The sequence below is a fragment of the Primulina eburnea genome, chromosome 15 (assembly GCF_022965805.1).
Source record: "Primulina eburnea isolate SZY01 chromosome 15, ASM2296580v1, whole genome shotgun sequence".
NCBI lineage: Eukaryota > Viridiplantae > Streptophyta > Magnoliopsida > Lamiales > Gesneriaceae > Primulina > Primulina eburnea.
Window position 1 is genome coordinate 27,228,752 of NC_133115.1, and position 23,452 is coordinate 27,252,203.

At 36.5% G+C, this 23,452-nt stretch overlaps 1 protein-coding gene across 2 annotated transcripts; it reads right to left on the minus strand.

The window, feature by feature from the left end:
- Nucleotides 1–1,548: 1,548 nt before the first annotated feature.
- On the minus strand, nt 1,549–19,191 carry LOC140813517 (azadirone synthase LFS-like). Of its 2 annotated transcripts, XM_073172024.1 has the most exons (12): nt 19,115–19,191; nt 16,823–16,926; nt 16,017–16,212; nt 4,936–5,016; nt 4,646–4,697; nt 4,137–4,258; nt 3,866–3,967; nt 3,715–3,772; nt 3,175–3,231; nt 2,993–3,038; nt 2,625–2,704; nt 1,549–1,794 (listed from the first exon to the last, which is right to left on the minus strand). In XM_073172024.1, exons 1-12 carry the CDS (start codon nt 19,176–19,178, stop codon nt 1,731–1,733), a joined length of 1,026 nt encoding a protein of 341 aa, XP_073028125.1. In that variant the 5' UTR covers nt 19,179–19,191; the 3' UTR covers nt 1,549–1,730. The 2 variants fall into 2 exon arrangements, 1 of the variants encoding a protein (XP_073028125.1); XR_012113969.1 differs by having other exon boundaries at nt 1,724–1,863; nt 3,715–3,967; nt 4,137–4,262; nt 4,646–4,735.
- Nucleotides 19,192–23,452: the final 4,261 nt, after the last annotated feature.

Genomic DNA, 23,452 nt, shown 5'->3' on the forward strand with positions numbered 1-23,452 from the left:
CCAAGATCATATATACAACTCTCAGGTATTTCATCCAACCGATGTGAGACAACTAACGTAACGGTCTCGATTTAGTGACAATTCGTCAAATCGGCTGGTCGTGTCGACCTTTTGATAATTTTTTTTAATTTTTGAATTATTGACTTTGAAATCAACGGTCACGATGACATGGCCGTTGTGCAATGATCGATTCATCGATTCAACCCACACCGGCGAATCCACTGTTGATTTTTTTTTTCCCTGATTTTCTCCTTGTAAATTTTCTCATACCTTTCATTTTTTCACACAAATTTCTCTCAATTTTAATCTCTATTTATCAATTCTTTCCTGATTATCAAAATATCAAGTTATAATTATTGATTTAACGTCAATTGTTGATTTTTTTTAATAATTACTTCAATTTCATATTTATGCATATTGTTAGAGCCGGATCAATTCGTAAGGCGACGGTGATTTAAAGCCAAATACAAATATTGTTCAACAAGTTACAAATTTCAACAAGGAGATGGTTATGGTACCTTAATGAACGTCGAGAAAAATCATCTAGTGGAAATCGGTATTGATCGTTCTCATTTGGCATCCTCTTCTTTATCGAGTAACGATTCTCAACTTTTTAAACTTTTCGAAGCTAAAATTTAGATAAGAGACAAAGAAATTTTGTGCAGCTGAACAATTTTATTCTAGATTTAGTGATAAATAATCTTTTGAAAATTCACTTTTATAAGTGCAAATCCTTCTATTAGATGTATTTCACGAAATACATGTTTAAAAAATTATTCATTGAACAAAAAAAATTAATTAAAGAAATTTAAGATTTAAATAATAAAATTTCCTTGTGTTCGAATATTTAGAGCGATCATTGATGAAATTGTTCATAAATAAGTATTAAATATCATTGGATTGATAGTTTTTGTAAAATTTTAAAAATTTGCTTGCATATAGATGTTATAACGGAAAATATATGACAAAAAATATTTCTCAAATTATAATTTTTTTTAGAAGAATATGTTATCACTTTTCAAGGTTTTTCAATTTCTTTTCATAATGCTAGTACAAATACTTTTAGTATTAGTAACCTTATTCAAATATGTAACAAGTGGTAAATTTTTTATGTTAGGTGCACATATCATATTTTAAATTTGTGGGTTCAAGACGAACTAAAATATTTAGATCACATATTCAACCAATTATGACCGCAATTCATTATTTATAGACATATCCCCAAGTTATCCCCAAGTTATGAAATAATGAGGCAAAATTTGCATCATAAATGGTATAAGGCCTAAACAGTTTGCATGATACGTTCCAACTCGTTGGAATTCAACATATCAATTGTTATTATCGTCTTTTGAATATAATATTTACTATATATATTTTGCATCAAAATGTTCAAACTCGTGATATTTATTTATTTTCAAATCAATGTTCAAGAGAGGTATGGCCACGTTCTACTCTATCGCCGGAGTAGAACGTGAGAATCAACAGTCACTGCCGTGCGTAATAGGTAAGTCACAAACTAACACATAAATACTATCAACTTTAAAAACATGAACACAAACATATTTTCTAAGAAAACGAACGTTGAATTTGCATTCATAAACACATTATCAAACACGATTACTACAGATTTTTCAATACCTTCCAAAATATACAATGGAAATATTGATACTCTGGAAGGAAACATTATGCCAGAAGCCCCCAAATGCGACGGGATCAATCAAAGATGAGTCTTATGACCCATATGTAACCTTAAAACGCTCCTCCAGGTAGTCGCCAGCGCGAATAGGAGGAAATCTGTAGATCGAGAAAATGTTACCTTAGTCTTCAAGTCCCATGGGAACATAAAATCTTGCCTGGACAATCCTACAACGTAAGTAATGAGACCACATAATTTGCTTTGAGGCGAGCTGTTGTTTTTTTCGCGCTCAAGTGTCGGTTTCAAGTTATATATGATGCATGCAACTGTGGAAACGTAGACGTAACAACATACATGTCAAGCAGATACACTATAGTTTTGGGTTCAATTGATGCCTAATGCACACATGTGTTTCAATAGAAAATAACCTCTCAGCCCCTTCAGAGCATATGCTCATTACATTATTTTCGACACTTCTTATAGTGAATGTTCTAGTGTTGGTCAGAGACAAGGATCCGTATTGCACTCATAAGCTATGCTCTTCAGCAAAGTTTAAAAGTTAGAAGTCAGTTAATTAGCATGAAAAAGACTCATCCCCAGGTTTCTTATTATAGCTCATTCATGGGAATTTTCAAAGGCAAACTTTCAAATGGCCTAAAAGAACAAGGAATCAAAGCAGGTGTGGACATCCTTTTCAAGTAATTTCTAAAGCAAACAAATACAAAAAAATACTTGGATGAAAAATTAAACATATGAAAGCAAATGATTTATACAAATAAACTCGAAATTAGACTAGCTGTGGAAAATTAAAAACTTAGATCTCGGTTTTGGGTCGAGTTATGGCCAGTGAGTCAGGTTAGTGAAAAAAATGATCCAGCCAAAGAGAGAGGCGGGGGGTGATAAAAACAAGCTAAATATGAACACCTGGTTTTGGCTACTACTTTTTCATTATTGAGCAGCCAAGGATACTTCGTATGCTTGTCTATACCTTGGAGGAGCTGATTCATTGCAGCAACTCTTTAAGCATTCCACCACACAATCGGGATTTGGTTCAAAAAAGAAAGCCACCTAATCCAATATAAAAGTTAATAGATAAATTTGTTTTGAGAGAAAGATAACATAAGAATACGAAAAACAAGTGCAGTTGGAATCCCCAAAAAAATTACTGACAAATGATGGTGCAAAGTATGCTACTGACCGCTGATGGGCAGTCATTATAGAAGGTAATGGTTATCTGATGGGATCTTTGAAAGGTAAATAAAACCACCTTCAACCGATTACCGACTCAAGTCTAGAAATAAAATTTGCGATATGTAAATCATATAAATCAAAGATGACGGTTGAAAAACTAAATACCGAATATCGCTCTTGACCAGTTGGCATTACTCGATGCAAGGTCGACCTGCACGATATGGCAGCGCAGAGAAAGAACAATGGAAAGAGGTCTTTTTGATAGGTAAGTATGAAAACTGCTAGACCAAATATACAATGGAAATTAATGAATGTCATCTGATGAAGAAGTTTAAGAGAATAACTACCGAAATAGACAATTTGTCCACCTCTCCATCATGTCACCAATGTTAACAATGAAAGTCCTGCAGTTCAAATTTCGAAACAATAACCAAGTACTATGAAGTTTTTACTCTACAGTTGCAAAATATAAAGAAACTAATACCATGTTTTCTCATAATAATCAAAACAACAACAATTTCCATCTAGCATTAAAGTGTTTTGATGTCAATTTATTAGGGATTCAAGTGTCAAAATCATCATGTGCAATAGTTTCGTTTAGCTTACTTCGTTGGAGTAAAATAAAAACGAACTCCTTTCTGACAAAATTTGGTTCTAACAATCTTTCTAGTCATTTCATACCCTTTTTGACTATTTTTATTTGAGAGGATAAGGAAAAGGGTTTTCTTTCTATTGAGCTAAGCTAAAACAATGATATCATGAAAAGTTAGATATCACTTATGATCCAATATTTTCTATTATGAAAAGTTAGATAAGTATGCCACAGAAGAATTGCATGCATGAAGGTGTTATTAATCAATAAAAAAAAGCTAGAACAGTGAACCAACCCGGGGACATGATGCACATTTTCCCACACTCGAGGCTCCTTGAATTTTTCTTTGCAAATCTGCCAGCATCAAATTAGCTAGTTAACACATTGAACATCCACTACTGCACAAAAAGTAACAGCAGCAAAATTAAATGAGCAAGTCAAACATTCCTGGAGTCCACGTATGCCATCTGCTGCCAAAAGAGTTATCATGCCATAATCTGAATGAGCAGAAGCACCATATATTTCTTCATCGGATGATCCTAACTCGCCTGTCAACCAGATAGTAAAGAATAAAGAAACTGCTTCATATTTAGTCGCCCTGGAAAATTAATAACATTAGGGCAACTTACTTCATCTGCTATTCAAAGCAATAAGTTTTCAAAGCAATGCTACGTAAAAGTTCTGCCCAAAATCATATAAGGAATTCTTATATCAAACCTGGATAACGTATCAAGCGAAGAATACCATTTGGCGGATTAAATGCCCCCACATCATAGAAGAAGTTTTTATCTAAGTTCAGTGCCATAGCAAATAATTTGAGAAGCCTTTTCCCAGCATTCCTAACTCAAATCCAGAAAGAGCCATGTCAATGAAATCTAGTATGCCCCATAAAAAAATTACCAATGCTGCATCTAAAGTCAGATCAGAAAAGTTAATATATGAAATAGCCAGCACTTTACATGCATCTCCAGCTCATGAGAGTTGACAACACCGCAATTAAATTCAAGAACCATGTCTTGGAATACAGTTATACAAAGCAAATATACATAAAATCTTCTTTTCATGCAAAAATTATTACAGTTGCATCTAATGCTGCGTGATAAACTAATAATTGGGCAGCAAGCTACACAATGCAGAACATGTTCATGTCCATTTCAAAATTGAAGACATGTTGTTCTCAAGTATGAAGATCAATTATATAATAATAATGATGGGACAACACTTACAGGACCCGTACATAATAGTCTTCCATGATAGACCTCCAGCCTGGCAAAACCTCTGGAGATCCCAAAAAACAATTATGGTCATAACTGGTTCTATATCATCCCCCATTGCGGAAGTAAACAACAAAACTAATTGGAATTTGGTGAAACCGGAAAATGCATACAAGGAAAAGACAGTAAACAGTGGGTCTTTCAAATAAAGCCATAAATGGATTATTTAGTTAAGGGGATAAAGGTTTAAATGATTGAATTTCAAGAAAAACAGAGATGATGGACAAAAAAATGGCAAATACCATCTGATGGCCACTGGTTCAGGTTCCCATGAGATGGCATATCTTCAAGAGGCCCAATGTAGAAACTTTCTTTCGAGTCACCTGCACAATTATAGGAGTATAGAGTAGTAGAGTGTAATAACTCGAATTCTTGTTTTGAATGAAGTATTAATTAAGAGATGATTAAAGAGTTGTCAATTAAGTATTATTAAAGAATTGTTAATTCGGGATCAAGCTGTTGGGATTCACCAAATTTAAACAGGGATAACCCGATCTACTTTAGATTACATTATCTCAAGAAATCCAATTAGACAAATGAGATTCTGACACGTGGCAGATAAAATTGATTCGGATTTTCTGAAATAGTGCAGATGAAGCCTATAAATGGAAGATGATTTCTTTTGTTTCCTAAATTGCATCCTTCAAAGAGAGTTCTAGTCTTATACCTTAGTTTTCTAGCCAGTTTCTAGGGCACTTTGGTGTGGGGAAGTTTCGGATCTAGTGTCGACTCGATGAGGGGTTGGTGAACTAAGATCGAGACATCATCAGCGGGCTGACGACGGACGCCGGTATAATCCTAAAGCCTTAAATAGTGATCTAAGGATCATTAGGGAGAACTTGTAGCATGTTTGATCTGGTTTGATAGTGATTTCATTATGTTAGTATTGTCTAGGTTCAGAGCTTTCTGTCAGATTGTTTTAGTGAGGTACGTGATGTACTGACTAAGATAGCCAAGCGTAATATACACACTTATATGCTGCATATTTATTTGTTGCATGATACATGTCTTACTGCTTTGACATATTATGCATGACATATCATGTTGAGCCTGATATCTTTTGAGATACACCTCATTTGTTGGGGCCGCTCAGCCCTATTTTGTATTGTGGACGATGGGGCATCGAGAGTTACAATGTCCGACGAGACCCGTGGGCTCTGATGACCTGGACATTGTAGGTCCACGTCTTGATGATGAGTGTGGGAGCCAAAACATGCCTAGGGCAGATCAGAGACTACACACTCAGGCGCCTCTAGACTGAGCATGAGATTCTTGACTTGATCCTTGATATTCGAGCATATTGCATTTCGCATGCATCATATCAGTTTGTATACCCGTACATTCTCGTATTGGGCGATTATCGTTCATGTCCTTGTTTTCATCTTGGGCACCCCATTCCACGGGGCAGGTATTATGTTGGACGGTTCGGACGGCCAGGGCAGTGGCCAGAGCAGTTGGGTTTTCGGTGGTAATCGGTAATCCAGTGGAGGTTTTATGTGTTTTATCGTTTTCTCGTTCAGAATTATGTTTTCGTTATGGTTGTATTAATGTATAAGACTGATTTTATTGTTCTATTTTTTTTTTTGATAGGAAACAGATATTTATTATTAATATATGTTAATGTCCGTTACAGTCAGTGGACTAGAAATCCACTACTAATGAAAAGAAACCACAACGTCTAACAATAGATGTAAGACCAATCTCTTAATAAATCAGAAATCGATAAACCGTTGAAGTCTTTGACTGATCGAATCCAGTTAGCTATATTGATCTTGATATTCTCCCAGCAATCTTCTTCATTTTGTTCAATCTCTTGAAAGATTCTTCTATTTCTCTCTAGCCATATCGCCCAACATATTCCGTGCATCACCACTCTCCAAAAGATTTTTCCTTTTTTGCCAAGCAACTGTCCAAGGTCTGTAGCAAACAAGTCCTTTGATGTTTTCGGAGTAACCCAAACCAGTCTCAATTCTTCCAAAGCCCTGGCCCATAGTGCACTACTGAAATTGCAATGAACAAGCAAATGATCTTGTGTTTCCGCATCCTTACGACACAACACACACCAGTTTGGAGAAAGAGCACAAGTAGGCCATCTCGTTTGAATCACCTCGGATGTTGGTAATTTTCCAAGTATTGCCGTCCAAGAGAAGATCTGAATTTTTGTTGGAATAGGTGTTTTCCAAATGATATCGAAGAAGCTGAATTGTGGTGTAGAATTATTAACATTGAAGAGTGAATTGAAGAAAGATTTGACCGAAAACTTCCCCGATGGATCCTCCTCCCATACCCTGAAATCATCAACCCCTTCCACCATAATTACCCTGTCCAAAATACCTAGGAACACAGACAATTGATTGATCTCTTCATCTCGAAGTGATCTACGAAAATGTAGATTCCATGAAAGAGCAGTAGATGAGTTAAAAGAGACGAAATGAGATATGGTTAAGTTACGACCCTGTGAGATGAGATATAATGAAGGAAACAAGTGACGGAAAGATGATTCCCCCCACCAAATGTCTTCCCAAAATCTAATTTTATTTCCCCCTCGAACCTCTAGTCGCACAAATCGGTGATAAATCGGGTAAGCTCTAGAGATGAATTTCCACGGACATCTGAAAGTTACATTTTTCGCCAATCCCGCGTCCCAACCATTTTCTTGTAGGCCATACTTACTCCTGATTATTCTACTCCACAACGTGTCATTTTCAACACTAAACCTCCACCACCATTTTCCCAATAATGCAATGTTTCTCAAGCAGATATTCCCTACACCTAACCCACCACGCTCTTTCGGTCTACTAACCTTCTTCCATCCAACCATATGGCAATGTGTTTCGCCCTCATGTCCATCCCACAAAAAATCACGCATTGTTTTCTCCCATCCCGCTGCCACTCCTTTTGGTACTTTGAAGAGAGACAAGAAATAAATTGGCAAAGCACTTAGTACCGCAGCGATCAAAGTTAATCTCCCTCCCTTGGACAAGAAAGCCTTTTTCCAGGTCGCTAATTTCCGGCTTAATTTAACCGTAATAGGTTCCCAAAAAGATGCTTTAAGTGGATTGCCCCCTAGAGGAACTCCCAAGTATTTCATCGGCCATTGTTCCCTACGACAACCAAACGTGTGTGCTATGTCGATCTCAAGTTCTTCATCTTGGTTTAATCCCAATAAAGCACTCTTTTCCCAATTGATCCTTAAACCTGACATGTCACAGAATAGCTTCACCACTTGCACCAAAAAGCTAATGTGTTCCTCAGTTTTAACAAAAAACAAGGTATCATCCGCAAATTGTATATGTGACACTTCCACCTTTTCTCGTCCCACCTCAATCCCGCTGATTAAATTTGTCTCTTTTGCTTTATCAATCAAACTGCCCAACACATCCACTACCATGTTGAAAAGAAAAGGTGATAAGGGATCTCCCTGTCTAATCCCCCTATATGACTTAAATTTCCCTCTTGGTCTCCCATTGATCATGATGGAGAACGATACATTAGATACACATCCTCTCATCCAACCTCTCCATCTTGTCCCAAAGCCCTTTTTTTCTAATACGAAATCCAAAAAGTTCCAATCGACATTGTCATATGCTTTCTCAAAGTCAATCTTCAATACCCAACCATTTTTATTCGATTTTTTACCATCCTCCACCGCCTCATTCGCAATCAAGCAACAATCCAAAATTTGTCTCCCCTCTATAAATGCATTTTGAGATTCCGATAATGTATGAGACAAAACCTTTTTCATTCTTGTAGCCAACACTTTTGCAATTATCTTATATAAACTCGTGATGAGACTAATTGGTCTAAAATCTTTTACCTTTAATGAATCGTTTTTCTTTGGGATCAAACAAATATACGTTTCATTAGTCAAACCATTTATGATTCCCCCTTCGTAAAATTCCACCAAAACTTTCATCAAATCACCTTTGACAATATCCCAACAATCCTGATAAAGAGCCATAGTGTAACCATCGGGCCCTGGCGCTTTGCATCTATCACATTCAAAAACCGCCTTCTTAACTTCTTCTTCCATGAACGGTTTCTCAAGCTCGACCCTCATGTCATCATCAATAGGTCTCCAATCCACTCCTTCAATCCCGAAGCTCCTCCCATCTCGTTTACTGTACAGTTGCTGGAAATAATCAAGAATTGTTTTGACAATTTCATCCTCATCCTCTACCACCGAACCATCATCACTTTCCAGTTTAGTAATCATTGCTCTGCTTTTTCTGTGATTAAGCAAGGAGTGGAAGAATTTTGTATTTTGATCTCCTTCCTTGAACCATTTTGTTTTCGCTTTTTGAAATAACATCCTTTTTCGTCTACACATCAACTCTTCCAACTCAACTTTTATTTCTTTCTTTTCAGCCGGCCATGATGCATTTCCCCTCCCTTCACTTTCCATTTCGTCCAATCTAACAATTCGGTTTTTTAATTCTCCCTCCCTCAACTCAACCTTCCCAAACTCCTCCTCATTCCATAATTTAATGTCATTCTTAATGAACCTCAATTTTTTCATGAATTTATAACCCTCCCAGCCTTGAAGATGTGATCTATTCCACCAACCTGAAAACATATTCTTAAAATTCTTATGTTGCAGCCACGTGTTCTCAAATCTGAAAGGACAGGGCCCCCATTTACATTTCTGTGTGTCCAACACAATTGGGAAGTGGTCTGATGTAATGCGAGGCAGCACCGATTGCCTGTGATGCGGAAATAATTCCGCCCATCCTCCCAAAAACAAGAATCTGTCTAATCTGCTGCAGATTGGTGTTGTTCTCAAATTAGACCATGTAAATTTCGCATTAAGTAACGGAGGATCGCACAAATCCAATTCCTGAATCAACATATCAAAACAAGCCATACTTATTGTGTTGGAATGGCTATTCATTTTCTCAGTCACGTTTCTCACAACATTAAAATCCCCGCCTAAACACCATCTATCCCCACACAAGACTCTCAAACCAGCCAATTCATCCCAAAAATTATTTCGCAATGAAGCATTGCAAGGCCCGTAGACTGCAGTAAACCACCAGCTTTCTTGTTCGTTGACATTTTCAATACGAACAGAAACTGTAAATTCTCCAATCATATTCTCGTTGATGGACACCACTCTTGGATCCCACATTACCAAAATGCCCCCTGATCTACCGATAGATGGTAAAAAAACCCATTCAACAAACCTTGATTTCCACACTGAGGCTATAAAGCTTCTGTCAACCACTTCTTTTTTTGTTTCTTGTAGAACTACTAAATCAGGTTTCTCCTTCCGTAGCATATCGTGAATGAAACCCCTCCTGGATGATGTTCCTCCTCCTCTTATATTCCAAGAAATGATCTTCATAAAAACACCTTGTCTCCCCTTGCACTGTGTTCTTTCTTTTTCAACACGACCCCCAATTCAACCCTATGTACTCCCATCATCTCCATGCATCCGTTACCACTATGATATTCAGATGATATCCTCTTCCCTTCACAATCCGAATTTTGTTCGTGAATCTTGATCCCAGACTTACCCGACCTATCACCGATCACTGTAACATCCCCCAGCTGAAAAACCCTCCCCTCCCCAGAATTATGATGATCGAAAAGTTTAGGAAAAGATAAAGACGGAGTGGAAGAAAGATTAAATGAATGGGAATTATTCCGGAGTACCTTATCCGAAGGTGAAACAAAGAGAGTACCTAAGTCCTCCAATCCCAAGCTTGTGTGTGTCGTCTCGTCCGAGCTTGCGGAAATATGAGTATCCATGTCGCTGTAATCAGTATCTTCTTGAGAGTCAATATCATTGTTCTCGTTAAAATCTTTGTCCTCCCCCGTGTCATCCTGTACTCTATCCATTGGTCTTCTGTCCAGCCACTGTGTGTTAATGTTTGTTACATCCTCGTCTTGTGTATTTGACCAAACATTGTTTGTCCTTGATCTTCTCCGTGAGTAGACAACCGCAAATTTCTGTTGTTGTGCGGTTGTTTCCTCAATCGAATCTTTACGCTGTAAAGACTTGAGTTCATGTCTGTTCATCGATTGTACTATCCCCTTGTCGAAGTCCCCCACCCCTTTAGGACTGACCCTCTTGAGAATCTGAATCTGTTTGCCCCTTTGCAACTGATTTGGCCCCAATCCTTGAGACCCCTTAGTCCCAATCCTATTCGTTTTGCATCCACGTAGATGTTGTTTGCCCACAAAGACTTCCATCCCCTGAATAATCCGGGTATTGCTGAACTTCCTTTCATTGAGCTTTGGAGCTACATCTTCCCCCCCTACTGACTCTATCTCAGAGGATGTTTGTTTAGCCCCTTCCCCATCAGTTTGTGTCTGTTGTTGTACTGCTGTAGCCACTGGCTCCTTAGCTTTGTATGCTGTTATAGAATTTTCAGTGTGTTCATCAATTGGTCTCTTCACCCTACCCCATCCTGCTACCACTCGAGCACCATCGACCACTACCTGTGCATAGGATCTTTTTTCATAGACTTGATATGCTGATATATTAACCGAGTCTACGTAAATGCGAACATTTAGAGGGCCACTTGGTGTCTGTATTTCCATCGAACTGTTAATGAATCCCCCTTCTAAACCCACCACTTTGATTTTAGCAGCTGATAAATCCTTAAGGAGAATCGTGTCTTGGCTAATGTCTACCAACCCTCCGCATCTGTCTCCTACTCTTTGAAGCATGTCTGTCGTCCACATATCCCATGGTAATCCCACAATTCTGATCCAACTGTTGCAGCATTCGAAGACTTCCTCTCCCAAGTTGATGTCACTTCTCCATTGCTCAAAACTCAAACTAATTCTCTTTTCGAAGAAGCATCGATTAATTTTCAGGTAGAATTCGTACTCCTCTTCATTATTTGGCCACCACATTGCTTTATGTGCCTTGAACGGGAAAAGTTCAATCTTCTTCTTGACCGCCTTGCCAATGACTGTTTTAACCATATCCCACGAGATGTTAACACACTCCTTCGTGACAATCAATGCTTTGTTCCACTGTTTGCTCAGACAATGTCGAAAATCTGTATGTGCATCAATGTCCCCATTCCTTGTGGGTTTTGTGACAATCTTACCACTAAACACTGCTTGCGTAGGTTGCTGTTTCCTTTCCAAAGGGAATTCTCCTTTTAATAATCTGCTATGCAGAATTTTGTCTACGAAAAAAACCAAGCATTTCCAGCCTTCTGCATATCTTCCACCTGGGATTATAATTCGCTGTCTCTTATTGGATCTCATAAATTTCGACACTTCAATGTAGCTTCCTCGACGATTAACAAACTTTTGCACGGATACAACCACTTCCCCACTTCGCATTCTGTAGAAATTTATATAAGATTTAGGATTGGTAATGTAGCCCCACATAATTTTCCTCAGCCAGTAAGCAATTTGACGATCCACTTCCAGTCTATAGCTCGCATTCCGGGTTCTTTCTGTTACACAGATAGATTCACCCCTTTGTCCCATTGAAATCAGAAATAATTTTTGCTCTATCCTGACCTCCTCAACTGCTTCATTATACAGATGCTTGCGAAATTCCCTTGTTGACATATCTGATGAAGACGATGTCTGAAGTGATGATTTTAGGTTGAAGGTTTGGTCGGAGAAAAAAGACGCTGCAGCAGCGAGGATGGGCAGAAATGTTGAAAGTTGGTCGGAAAATAACGACGGAGGTCACCAATTTATCACGTTAAAGGAAGGTTTGTACGGCATTTTCGAGGGATGAACTGAGGAATTTGAAAAAAGTGATGGCGACGGCCGACGGCCGTCGCCGGAGAAGGATAAAGATTTCGGTCGGCAAGAATCAGTGGTTGGGGATTTTGGATGAAAAAAGGAAGAACCCGGTAGTTTGAACGATGGAGAGAGAAGAGAGCATATTCAAATTTTTTAAAACAAGACCAAAGGAAGTGTGAGACATGGTCGTTATGGTGACGATGAGGCTGGCCGAGAACATCGTCGTAGAGATCGTGACGGAAGGCGTCACCGAGATCATGCTGAAAGGATACGTAGGAACCGTGTCAACATTATGGATTTCATGAAGATTGGACCTCCACCGTTGACCAGAGATGAGAATGCAGATGTTGCTGAAGCTTGGATCGATATCATGGAGAAGTGTTTTCGAGTGCTGCACTATGACGAGGATGAGAAGATGGAGGTAGCCAATTTCATGAACCAAGGAAAAGCTCGGAAATGGTGGAAACCTGTTTCTGCCATTCTGGTTCAGCAGCATGGGCGGATTCGTTGGGAACATTTCCATCAGGCCTTCATCAATCATCACTTTCCGCTAGCTCTTTGCTAGGCGAAGGAGATGGCAATGTTGACCATTAAGCAAGAAGATTCGAGCATTGAGGATTATCAAAAGCATTTTACGGATCTGTTGTCGTACGCTCCTTACATCAGTGAGAATTCTGCAGCAAAATATTCTCACTTTTTGAATGGTTTGAACCAGGAGATTTTTTATCGGGTTTCTGTTTGTGACGATCCTACTTCGTACGAAGGATTAGTGAATCGTTGTCGTCAAGCCAAGATCAGTATTGCTTGGAGGAAGGCTATGCAAGCTAGCAAAAGTTATAGTTCGTTGGGACCAAGGGGTCAGTCTTTCAAGAAGTCTATATCTTCTTCTTCTTCCGGTTCTGGAGGGGTGCACAACTTTGGTAGGAAAAAGCTGCAATGTGGCCACTGTGGAGGCAATCACCAGGCAGAGAATTTTCGAAGAGTAACATGTGCTTGTTTCAATTGTGGCGGTTTTGGTCATATGAAGAGGGATTGCCCTAATTTGGAGAATCAGAGTGGAGGCGGAGGTTCTATGACAGGGTCTTACAGTGGAAAACAGTCTAAGGCCACTGTGCAACAGAAAGTTTTGCTGCTCAAGGTTCTCGTCATGGTGAAATATTACAAGGATCTCAGCAACGCCCAGGAGTTCAGGGGCAAGTGTTTGCCCTAAACGAAGAACAAACTGAGGAGCAAACAAGAGAGTCATTGCAGGTAATTTTCTTTTATGTGGTATTCCTGCTTATGTATTAATTGACACCGGGGCATCCCATTCATTCATAGAATCAATGTTTGTTAAGAAGCATAAACTACCCTACGTGTCATTAGATGTTTTGTTGTCGGTGTCTACACCGATTGGACAAGAGGTTTTAGCTAAGCGACTTGTAGTAGACTGTTTGTTAGAGTTTGAGGGAAAATACTTGTCAGCCAATTTGATGATATTGGCTATGGAAGATTTTGATTGTATTATGAGAATCGACCTATTGACTATGTATAGAGCGACTGTAGATTGTTATCAACGTTTCGTTCAGTTTCAATTAAAACTGCACAAGATCGTCAATCTAGTTACGCGAATACCAAACGTAGACCTCTACAGTTTCAGTCAAGGAAAAAATTTTTCCTTAAAGTTTCACCATTCCGCTGGGTGATGAGATTTGGACTCAAGGGAAAATTAGCCCCAACATTCCACTTGTTCTAGTGCAATGGCAACGCCGAGGTACTGTAGAAGCGACTTGGGAGTTAGAGAGTCGTATGCGCTCAGAGTATCCACATTTGTTTTGAGTTGTAACTTTGTAATCATGAGTTGTATTTTATTCAGTTGTATTGTACTTCAGTTCTGACTTCGAGGACGAAATCTTTGTAAGGAGAGGAGGATGTAATGACCCGAGTCCTTGAAATCCAACTAGACAAATGAGATTCTGACACGTGGTAGATAAAATTGATTCGGATTTTCTGAAATAGTCCGGATGAAGCCTATAAATGGAAGATGATTTCTTTTGTTTCCTACACCGCATCCTTCAGAGAGATTTCTAGTCTTATACCTTAGTTGTCTAGCCAGTTTCTAGGACACTTTGTTGTCGGGAAGTTTCGGAGCTAGTGTCGACTCGAGGAGGGTCGGTGAACTGAGATCAAGACATCATCAGCGGGCTGGCGATGGACGCAGGTATAATCCTAAAGCCTTAAATAGTGATTTAAGGATCATTAGGGAGAACTTGTAGCATGTTTGATCTGCTTTTTGATTTCATTATGTTGGCATTGTCTAGGTTCAGAGCTTTCAGTCAGATTGTTTTAGTGAGGTACGTGATATACTGACTGAGATATCCAAGCGTAGTACACACACTTATATGTTGTATATTTATCTGTTACATGATACATGTCTTACTGCTTTGACATATTATGCATGACATATCATGTTGAGCCTGATATCTTTTGAGATATACCTCGTTTGTTGGGACCGCTCCGCCCTATTCTGTATTGTGGACGATGGGGCATCGAGAGCTACGGTGTCTGAGGGGACCCGCGGGCTCTGATGACCTGAACATTGTAGGTTCACGTCTTGATGATGAGTGTAGGAGCCAAAACATGTCTAGGGCAGATCAGAGACTATACATTCAGGCGCCTCTAGACTGAGCATGAGATTTTGACTTGATCCTTGATATCCGAGCATATTGCATTTCGCATGCATCATATCAGTTTGTATACTCATACATTCTCGTATCGTTCACGTCCTTGTTTTCATCTTGGGCACCCCATTCCACGGGGCAGGTCTTAGGTTGGACGGTTCGGACGGCCAGGGCAGTGGCTACAGCAGTTGGGTTTTCGGTGGTGATCCAGTGGAGGTTTTATGTGATTTATCGTTTTCTCGTTCGGAATTATGTTTTCGTTATGGTTGTATGAACGTATAAGACTGATGTTATTGTTCTGTTTTCGTTTGGGTAGTAAGATGATTAAGTATTTGGTTTCCACTGTTTAATTGTTGTTATTAAGTTTAATGTTGCATGTTTATTATTCTGTTTAGTAGTGGCTCGGGTAAGGGCGCTACATAGAGAGTCAGTCCAGAGCTTAATAAAACTGTCCACTGTCATATCATTCTACACAAAAGGTATCAAAGTCCCTAGCACCTTCTCTAACTTGCAGAAGCACCAAAATATCAAATGAAAACACCACTTGTGATTACCATTTTAAAATACATCCCCAGAGTAACAGCACCTAACACAACAACAAAAATCAATTGCATAAAACATATGTATTTACTATCCAAATGAATTGTTTAGATTTTCATGGTTTTCTTCAATTGATCTCATACTCATTTTATTTGGAACACCATCCTGCTCAATCTTAGTTGGCTGTACTTGGAAGTAAATTGAAGGATTTTCTCAAAAAAAAGTATGAGTGGGTGTTATAGCATGTATAACAGGTATCAAGAGAAGTTTTATGGATGAGGTATCGCACATGAAAAGCACAAAAACAAATGTAATCCTGATAGCACAAGACTCCATGGCTTCACCTCTCTTTAGGGTCCATTAAAACAAACATAAGATAGTAGATTCATAAGCATCAAAACCTCTTGAACTGGCAGAAGAAGAGTCCAGCTTTTCAGCGTAGAGTGGCGTGTAACCTCTATAGTTCTTGCGAGCCAGTTTCATCTTCTCTTCAAGGCAAAGGGAAAAAAACATTTTGTTTCCTTCGAGCACTTTCTGCAACAAGGATTCCTCGACACCGTGATTTATAAGGTAAAAGAAACCGTACTCCGTGCATGCCTGTATCAGCATTCATGGCATGAGAAGGTATTAATAAAAATTCAAGTGGCAAACACGAAAATCTAGCATCTATAGTATAGTCAATAGGTCTCTAACCACTTTATGATTTTCATATTCTTTTTTCAAGAGAAAAATACAGTAGCACATGCTTCTTTTATGCTTTTTTTTTTCTAGTTTTCCGTTTCATTCTAAATTGAGATTTTCAACACAAATTGTGGCGCCTGCAACCATACCAAGGTTCTTAGCTCTTAGGTAATGGTCGAGATTTTCAATGCAAACCTATGGGTCTTCGGGTTCCATTCCATTTATTTGTTTCAGGTTTCATCACTTGTGAGCGGGTTCATATAAAAAAAAACATAATATTTTGAAAAAAAAAATACTCATGCTCTTAGTTGATGGGGCTTTTCCCAAGTTTCAACTTTCCATGTGACAAGAATCTTATTCTGTTGCACAGCTAAGAACTTACTGTATATCAAGATCAATTGGAGAGCTCCGGAAAGTGCTATATCACATCAGTTGCATAGCTAAGAACTTGATGTAATTTGAATCTCACCCAAACTCGCAGCAATCAAAAAAAAAAAAATAGTTGAAACGCACTGGAATTAAAGACCTTTCGAATGGAACGAGCGGAGTCGTTGCAGTCGGAACAAGCGAGGTCAATTATCGGAAGCTCAACAGTCTCCCCCATTTCCATCTTCAGGTAGATACCAAACACAGCGTAAGAGGGAAAATGAGGAAAACGGGAGTGATGTATTTATTAAGAAAAAGGGATTGAATGTAATTTTACTTTTTTATCCTTTATTTTAAATTTGTTTAAAAACTAATTTTGTGATTAGAATATTTAAATATTTATTTTATTTTTTTATATAATATAATTTAATTTATAATTTAATTAAATAAAAATAATTTATAATCCCATCCTTTTTCCGCGACCCACTCTTTCTCATCTCAACCCAAGATTTTTTTTTTCCTCATCTGCTGTTGCTGCACACTCAAACCATCTTCCATCTTGCATCATTGTTCTGGTTTTTTGCTAAGAATTAACGATGAGTCTAAAAAATATTCATCTGCAAGAAATCCAACGAGAAAATCACGTATTAATAAGAAATTTATTTTGAAATTTGAATTTGTTATCGAAGTTAGATTTGGGTCGAGCCCTGGGTCGAGCTCTTCGTGAAGAGGAAGAGCTCGACCGTGAGCAGCAGCTTAGCTGCTGCTCTCGGGAAAGCTCTTCCCCAAGAGCACGACCCAAACCCAATTGGGTTGTGCTTGGGTCGTGCTGACCCAAGAAGAGCACGACCCAATAACTAGGCCAAATAATTTTTTTACTAAAAAAATCAGGTTAATTTTCTTAAAAAATTATTATTTCATTATTGTTTAATGTATATCAATGTATAATTTATGTTTGTTTTTTCATTGCAGCGGTGAATGTGAAGTTTACTGTTTAGCGACATCAAGTTATACCATGTTTAGGGAAAATGCCTATCAATTGAACGATCAGAAGATTGAAGAATCTAGGCATTATTGTTGTTGTTGTATTTGTGATAAATTATGGTCGTTGGATTAAAACATTTATATGATAGTTGGATTAAAACATTTATATGATATTTTACATTGATTTTTAGTTAATTTATGTGATATTTTTTTACTACATTCAATCTAATAACGATCTCATACAAAAAATATATTTAGAGAATGATTCATGAATTGATCAATTATATAACATCATAAAAAATGAAAGCAAGTTGTGATTTGAATTGTATTAGGATTATTGTTTCTAATCACACAAATTGTAGCTCTTTGACTCGACCCACTCAACCCAAAATTGGGTTGAGTGAGTTGCGCCACACAATCCACACATATAGACGCAACCCACTCAACCCAAAATTGTGTTGAGTGGGTTGCATTTTGGGTTGAGTGGGTTGCGCCACACATATAGGCGCAACCCACTCAACCCAAAATTGTGTTGAGTGGGTGGCGCCACACAATATATGTGTGGCACGACCCACTCAACCCAAAATTGGGTTGAGTGGGTCGCGCCACACAATATACTCAATTTTTGGGTAGAGTAGTTTAATTTGAATCGAGTCTTACATGTTATGAGTTTTTTAGGTTCTATTATTATGAAATTTGTTAAAAATTTTATTGGAATTAAAAATTTGTTAAGAATTTTAGTCGAGCATAAATTCAACCCGATAAGAGATACATTCGTCTAATATTGTTATGAAATTTTAACCAACACACTTAAATTATAATATATAACTCATATTAAAATGTTTACACAAATAAATTTTTTATATATATTTACGTTCTAATCATATATAGAATGACTTATGTATTATGAAATGATCAAAATTCAAAATCTCTCTACCACTCGACCCAAACTCGACCCAAACCCTAAACCCTAAACCAAACCCCAAACACCACCACTCGACCCACTCGACCCAACAATTTACCACCCACTCGACCCAAACTTAAAATTTAAAGAACAATCTTGTCCACTCCACCCACTCACCATCCCCTCGACCCAAAATTAAAAATTCAACTCAAACACATTACATATTAGTAAAATCAATCGATAGCCTTTAAATTCAAACAAATTACATTTAATTCAAATGATTTTTTACGTCAGGAACACAAAAATAACTTAAACCTGAATCGATTATTTTGCTGGGAAGAATATATAAATGAAACATGAAATCGCCGATATCAATAAAAAAATATTTTTAAAAAAATAAAATATAAATAACTAATTAATTAATGAACTAATAAATGATCTCACTTAACTTAATAAATGAACTCACCTAACTAACAACAGTCAACTCCCTTTCTTTGATTTAAAGAAGTCAAAATCCCTTTTATTTAATTAAATTTAAAAAGAGTCATATATTTTTATTGTCTCCAGCGTAAGATACCAAATGAAGATATTTTATAGCTGAAATGGAAACTTGCTTAAAGTCAGCCATACACAGCGTATCCAATATAGATGTTATAACGGAAAATATACGACACAAAATATTTCTCAAATTATACTTTTTTTTAGAAGAATATGTTATAACTTCTCAAGTTTTTTTCAATTTCTTTTCATAATACTAGTGCAAATACTTTTAATATTAGTAATCTTATTCAAATATGTAACAAATAACTAGGTGGTAAATTTTTTTTATATTAGGTGCACATATCATATTTTAAATTTGTGGGTTCAAGACGAACTAAATATTTAGAATCACATGTTCAACCAACTATGACCGCAATTCATTATCTATAGACATCTCCCCAAGTTATGAAATAATGAGGCAAAATTTGCATCATAAATGGTATAAGGCCTAAACAGTTTGTTCCAACTCGTTGGAATTCGACATATGAATTGTTATTATCGTCTTTTGAATATAAATATTTATTGTGTATACTTTGCATCAAAAAGTTCAAACTCGTGATATTTATTTATTTTCAAATCAATGTTCAAGAGAGGTATGACCATGTTCTACTCCATCGCCCGAGCGATCTGTATAGAAGCGGGTGCACTCCTCTGCAGACAGGTAGATTTGCGACGCACCGACAGATTCCCTTTCCTGATATCAGTCATATTAAATCCAATTGGGATGTAAATCGGTGAGAGAGATTGAATAGTTGAGAGAGAAATGGGTTGAGCTGGAATCGGGTGCCTTGAGTCGGCGTGGCTCGGTTGACTCTTTCTGCACCTTGGACGAAGCTCATTATTCTAAATAAATAAAATAAATGTGGATTCGGACAATTTTCACTTAATTCTGAAGCATATTATGTTATTCACAAAAATTAATGTGAGATTGTTTTTAAGTTAATTTTATGAGATAAATTTTTGATCCGATTCAATTTATAAAAAAAATATTACCTTTAATGATAATTATGGATCGGAATAATCCGTCTCATGGACAAAAAATGATAAAATCATGGCAAAAACTTGTGTGAAACGGTCTCACGGATCGTATTTTGAAAGACAATATATTACTTGGGTAAATAATTCGAAATTTGATTTCAGAAAATCGTCGAATATGATTATTTTATATATATATATATATATATAATTACGATAATGCATAATATGTATTCTCTTTTGCGCCACAACATTCTTATCATCCAAAAACAAATCATGACTTTTATATCAATTCAATGTAATAAATATATCTGGGCAAAATTTTTCCTACAAATTAGCCTTCACAGAGTTTTGTCTTCTGATCAATCAAAATTTGTCTTAATATGATATATGTCATCCGATTTTTATTAAAGTTTTGATATGATATCGAACATATATATATATATATATATATATATATATATATGTAAGTCGATTTATGCTATCAATTTTAGAATTGGAAAAACCTTCAAGTTTTATAATTTATATTTGTAAAATATGTTTAATTTACTTAGCTGGAGAAGCCGAGGAGCTGTTAGTTGATTGTGCCAAACTAAGAGAACAACTTTCCAACGGGAAGGAGTAATTTTGATTTGACCATAATATTTCCCGAAACAACGGAATATTCCCTCGGATAGTAACGGTTCCCCTATTTACGTCCTTACAAGCATCCGTTGGATAACGTCGGTTCACCTTTATATTATATTAGCCACCGAAGCACACATGTTGTGTGTGTCATAAATATATTGAGCTAATATATTAAACATTTATGATATTACAACAACATGACACCGAAATATTTTGTACGTGAATCGTGAAAGACAATAGATTCCAAAGCTTAAATAAATCTGTCAAACTCAATTTGTTACCTTACATGATATATGCTTTGATAATTAAAAAAACAATATTTTTTAGAAGCCGCGATATATTCTCATGTGAAATATTGATAAGCTTCAACGTAAAAGAACTAAACAAATAGTCAAATGATTTTCCAAAAAATATCATAATATCATCGAACTAAAATTTATTAAACGTAAAAGAACTAAACAAATAGTCAAATGATTTTCCAAACAATATCATAATATCATCGAACTAAAATTTATTAAATATAAAAACCTCAAACTCGTTGGAATTCAACATATGAATTGTTATTATCGTCTTTTGAATATAAATATTTTTTACGTATATTTTGCATCAAAATGTTCAAACTCGTGATATTTATTTATTTTCAAATCGATGAAACGTATGAACTATTCTGTATGAAATTTTAAAAAATTTTAATGATATAGTGATCAATTATCCATATATCTCATTGATTTTATTTAATATTAAAATTTACATATATTATATTTATAATAAATATAACCCTAAATATTATGGACAAATCATTCCACATGAACCACGATCCACTATCACTTGTAATATCACTTCTAAACTTACTAAACCACGACTTTTATTAAGGGAACAGATGAAACGTCGACGAAAATTCTCAAGTTCCAATCAATAGCTTGAGAATTATTTTACCACTACTTTTTATTTTAATGTTGCAAATGAGGAAACTTTCGGCATATTACGATAGTTGTCGCAAAAAACAAAAGTATATCCAACTTTGTGTATGATGACAAAAGAAATTCTAGCTTGTCCCATTTCAACTGTTGCAATGGAATACGTTTTTAGTATCCGGGAAAATACATTGGATGTGAGACGTTTTAACTTAAGGCCGAAAAATTTTGAAGCCCAATATTTGCTCAATGATTGGTCAAGAGCTGAAAGTTGAAGACAACATATTAAAATTAATAAAGAAGACCAAGATGAAACTGAAGGAACATCCGGAACAAAGATGAGAGGAAATGCGAGTGGTTAAGCAAAGTCACTCCTAAAGGTACGTATGTAAAGGTAAACTACGTGGGCTTTGATTCCTCAACATCAAAAGAGGTTACGTAGGTATCTTATATATTATACTATATAAGTGCAAGCCTTATTTTTTGTATTTTAAATATTTATTTAAATAATATTTTTTAAAAAAAAGTCGAATCGACCCAAAACTGATGGTTAACCGGACCCAGACTGAACCGCCAGTTCCATGATCTGGACTGTAACGGGCCACAACCGGGCTGGTTGTGGGTCGTGATTTTTCCGACTCGAACCTGGACGGAGCCCTGCCAGTGGCCAGGTCTAATGATGTGTTGGTAGAGACTCTAATCTTGATATCAATAAAAAATATTTTTTAAAACATACACCAATCTTGATATCAATATTTTTTTTAAAAATACACATAACAAAGGAACGGAGTCAGGATTTTGGTTAAGTGTAACAATATACTATAATTAATAAAGTATAAAAAAGGACATCCGTTAATCGGTGACCAATAATAATGTGTCTTAAGGTTTTAGCACAAGCTACACAAGGTCAAAAGCACATGTTATTTGATGGGAAAATGCCAGAAAATGACGAAGAACAACTCGTACAAAATCTGCAATCAAGACAAAATCTGATAAAAAAATATAAAATCTACAGTTGAAAAAAAAAACATGAATTCTTTAGCGTGATAAAAATTGCGACCATGCAGGTTTATTCATAAAAATCATTTATCATGCAAACTTAAACATAAATATCATTTAACTTCAAAATTTGTTTAAACATCTAGCTTTATCATATAAACCATGTAAACATACATGTGATAACATTAAAAAAATTTAAACTTACAGATTTGAGGCTTGACGACTGATCTTTCCGGAACTGGCGGTGGCACAAACTTTTGTAGGAACATTGCTCTGATACTAACTAAAACGTCTACTACTCGTTTTTTTAGGATCGGTTAGGGGGATCATCGTTGAGCTACAATAGCTTGGTTCTTGAAATATTGAACACCGATGAATTAAATCGAGTTTGGTGTTCAAACTAAGCGGAAAATACTCGAAATAATCCTTCGTAGAAACCGAATAAATTTTTTGTAAACCATTTAAAATATATGCATGTTCAATGAGTTAAAATATTCAGTTGAAGCATTTTATCAAACACTTGGTATACAATATTTTGGTATTTGAAGAAGACATAAAATGCTTCAATAATGCATCTTTAAAACTATGGAAATGATAAGTAAATGCAATAAACAAATAGACACAAATTTGTTTATGGATGTTCGGAGATTTCAAACACTCCTACGTCACCCCTTCTTCCCCTTGGGAAGGATTCACTAGAAGACTTTGATTTATACAACACCTTGTACAAACCCATTCGGCTAGGACTTACTCCACTGCCTAAACTGAACTCCTAGCACTCACGATTGTAGGCAGCACCTCACAATCAGCATATTGTTTAATGTCTCATATGCAAAGACTACATACA

Excerpts from the sequence above, each read along its gene's own strand:
- LOC140813517 (XM_073172024.1), bottom strand. The coding sequence starts at position 19,178 with ATGGCTGACTTTAAGCAAGTTTCCATTTCAGCTATAAAATATCTTCAT. Across the intron at positions 3,773-3,865 it reads TGGCATACGTGGACTCCAGG|TTTGCAAAGAAAAATTCAAG; the intron begins AATGTTTGACTT and ends GATGCTGGCAGA. Across the intron at positions 1,795-2,624 it reads AATGAATCAGCTCCTCCAAG|ATTTCCTCCTATTCGCGCTG; the intron begins GTATAGACAAGC and ends CTCGATCTACAG.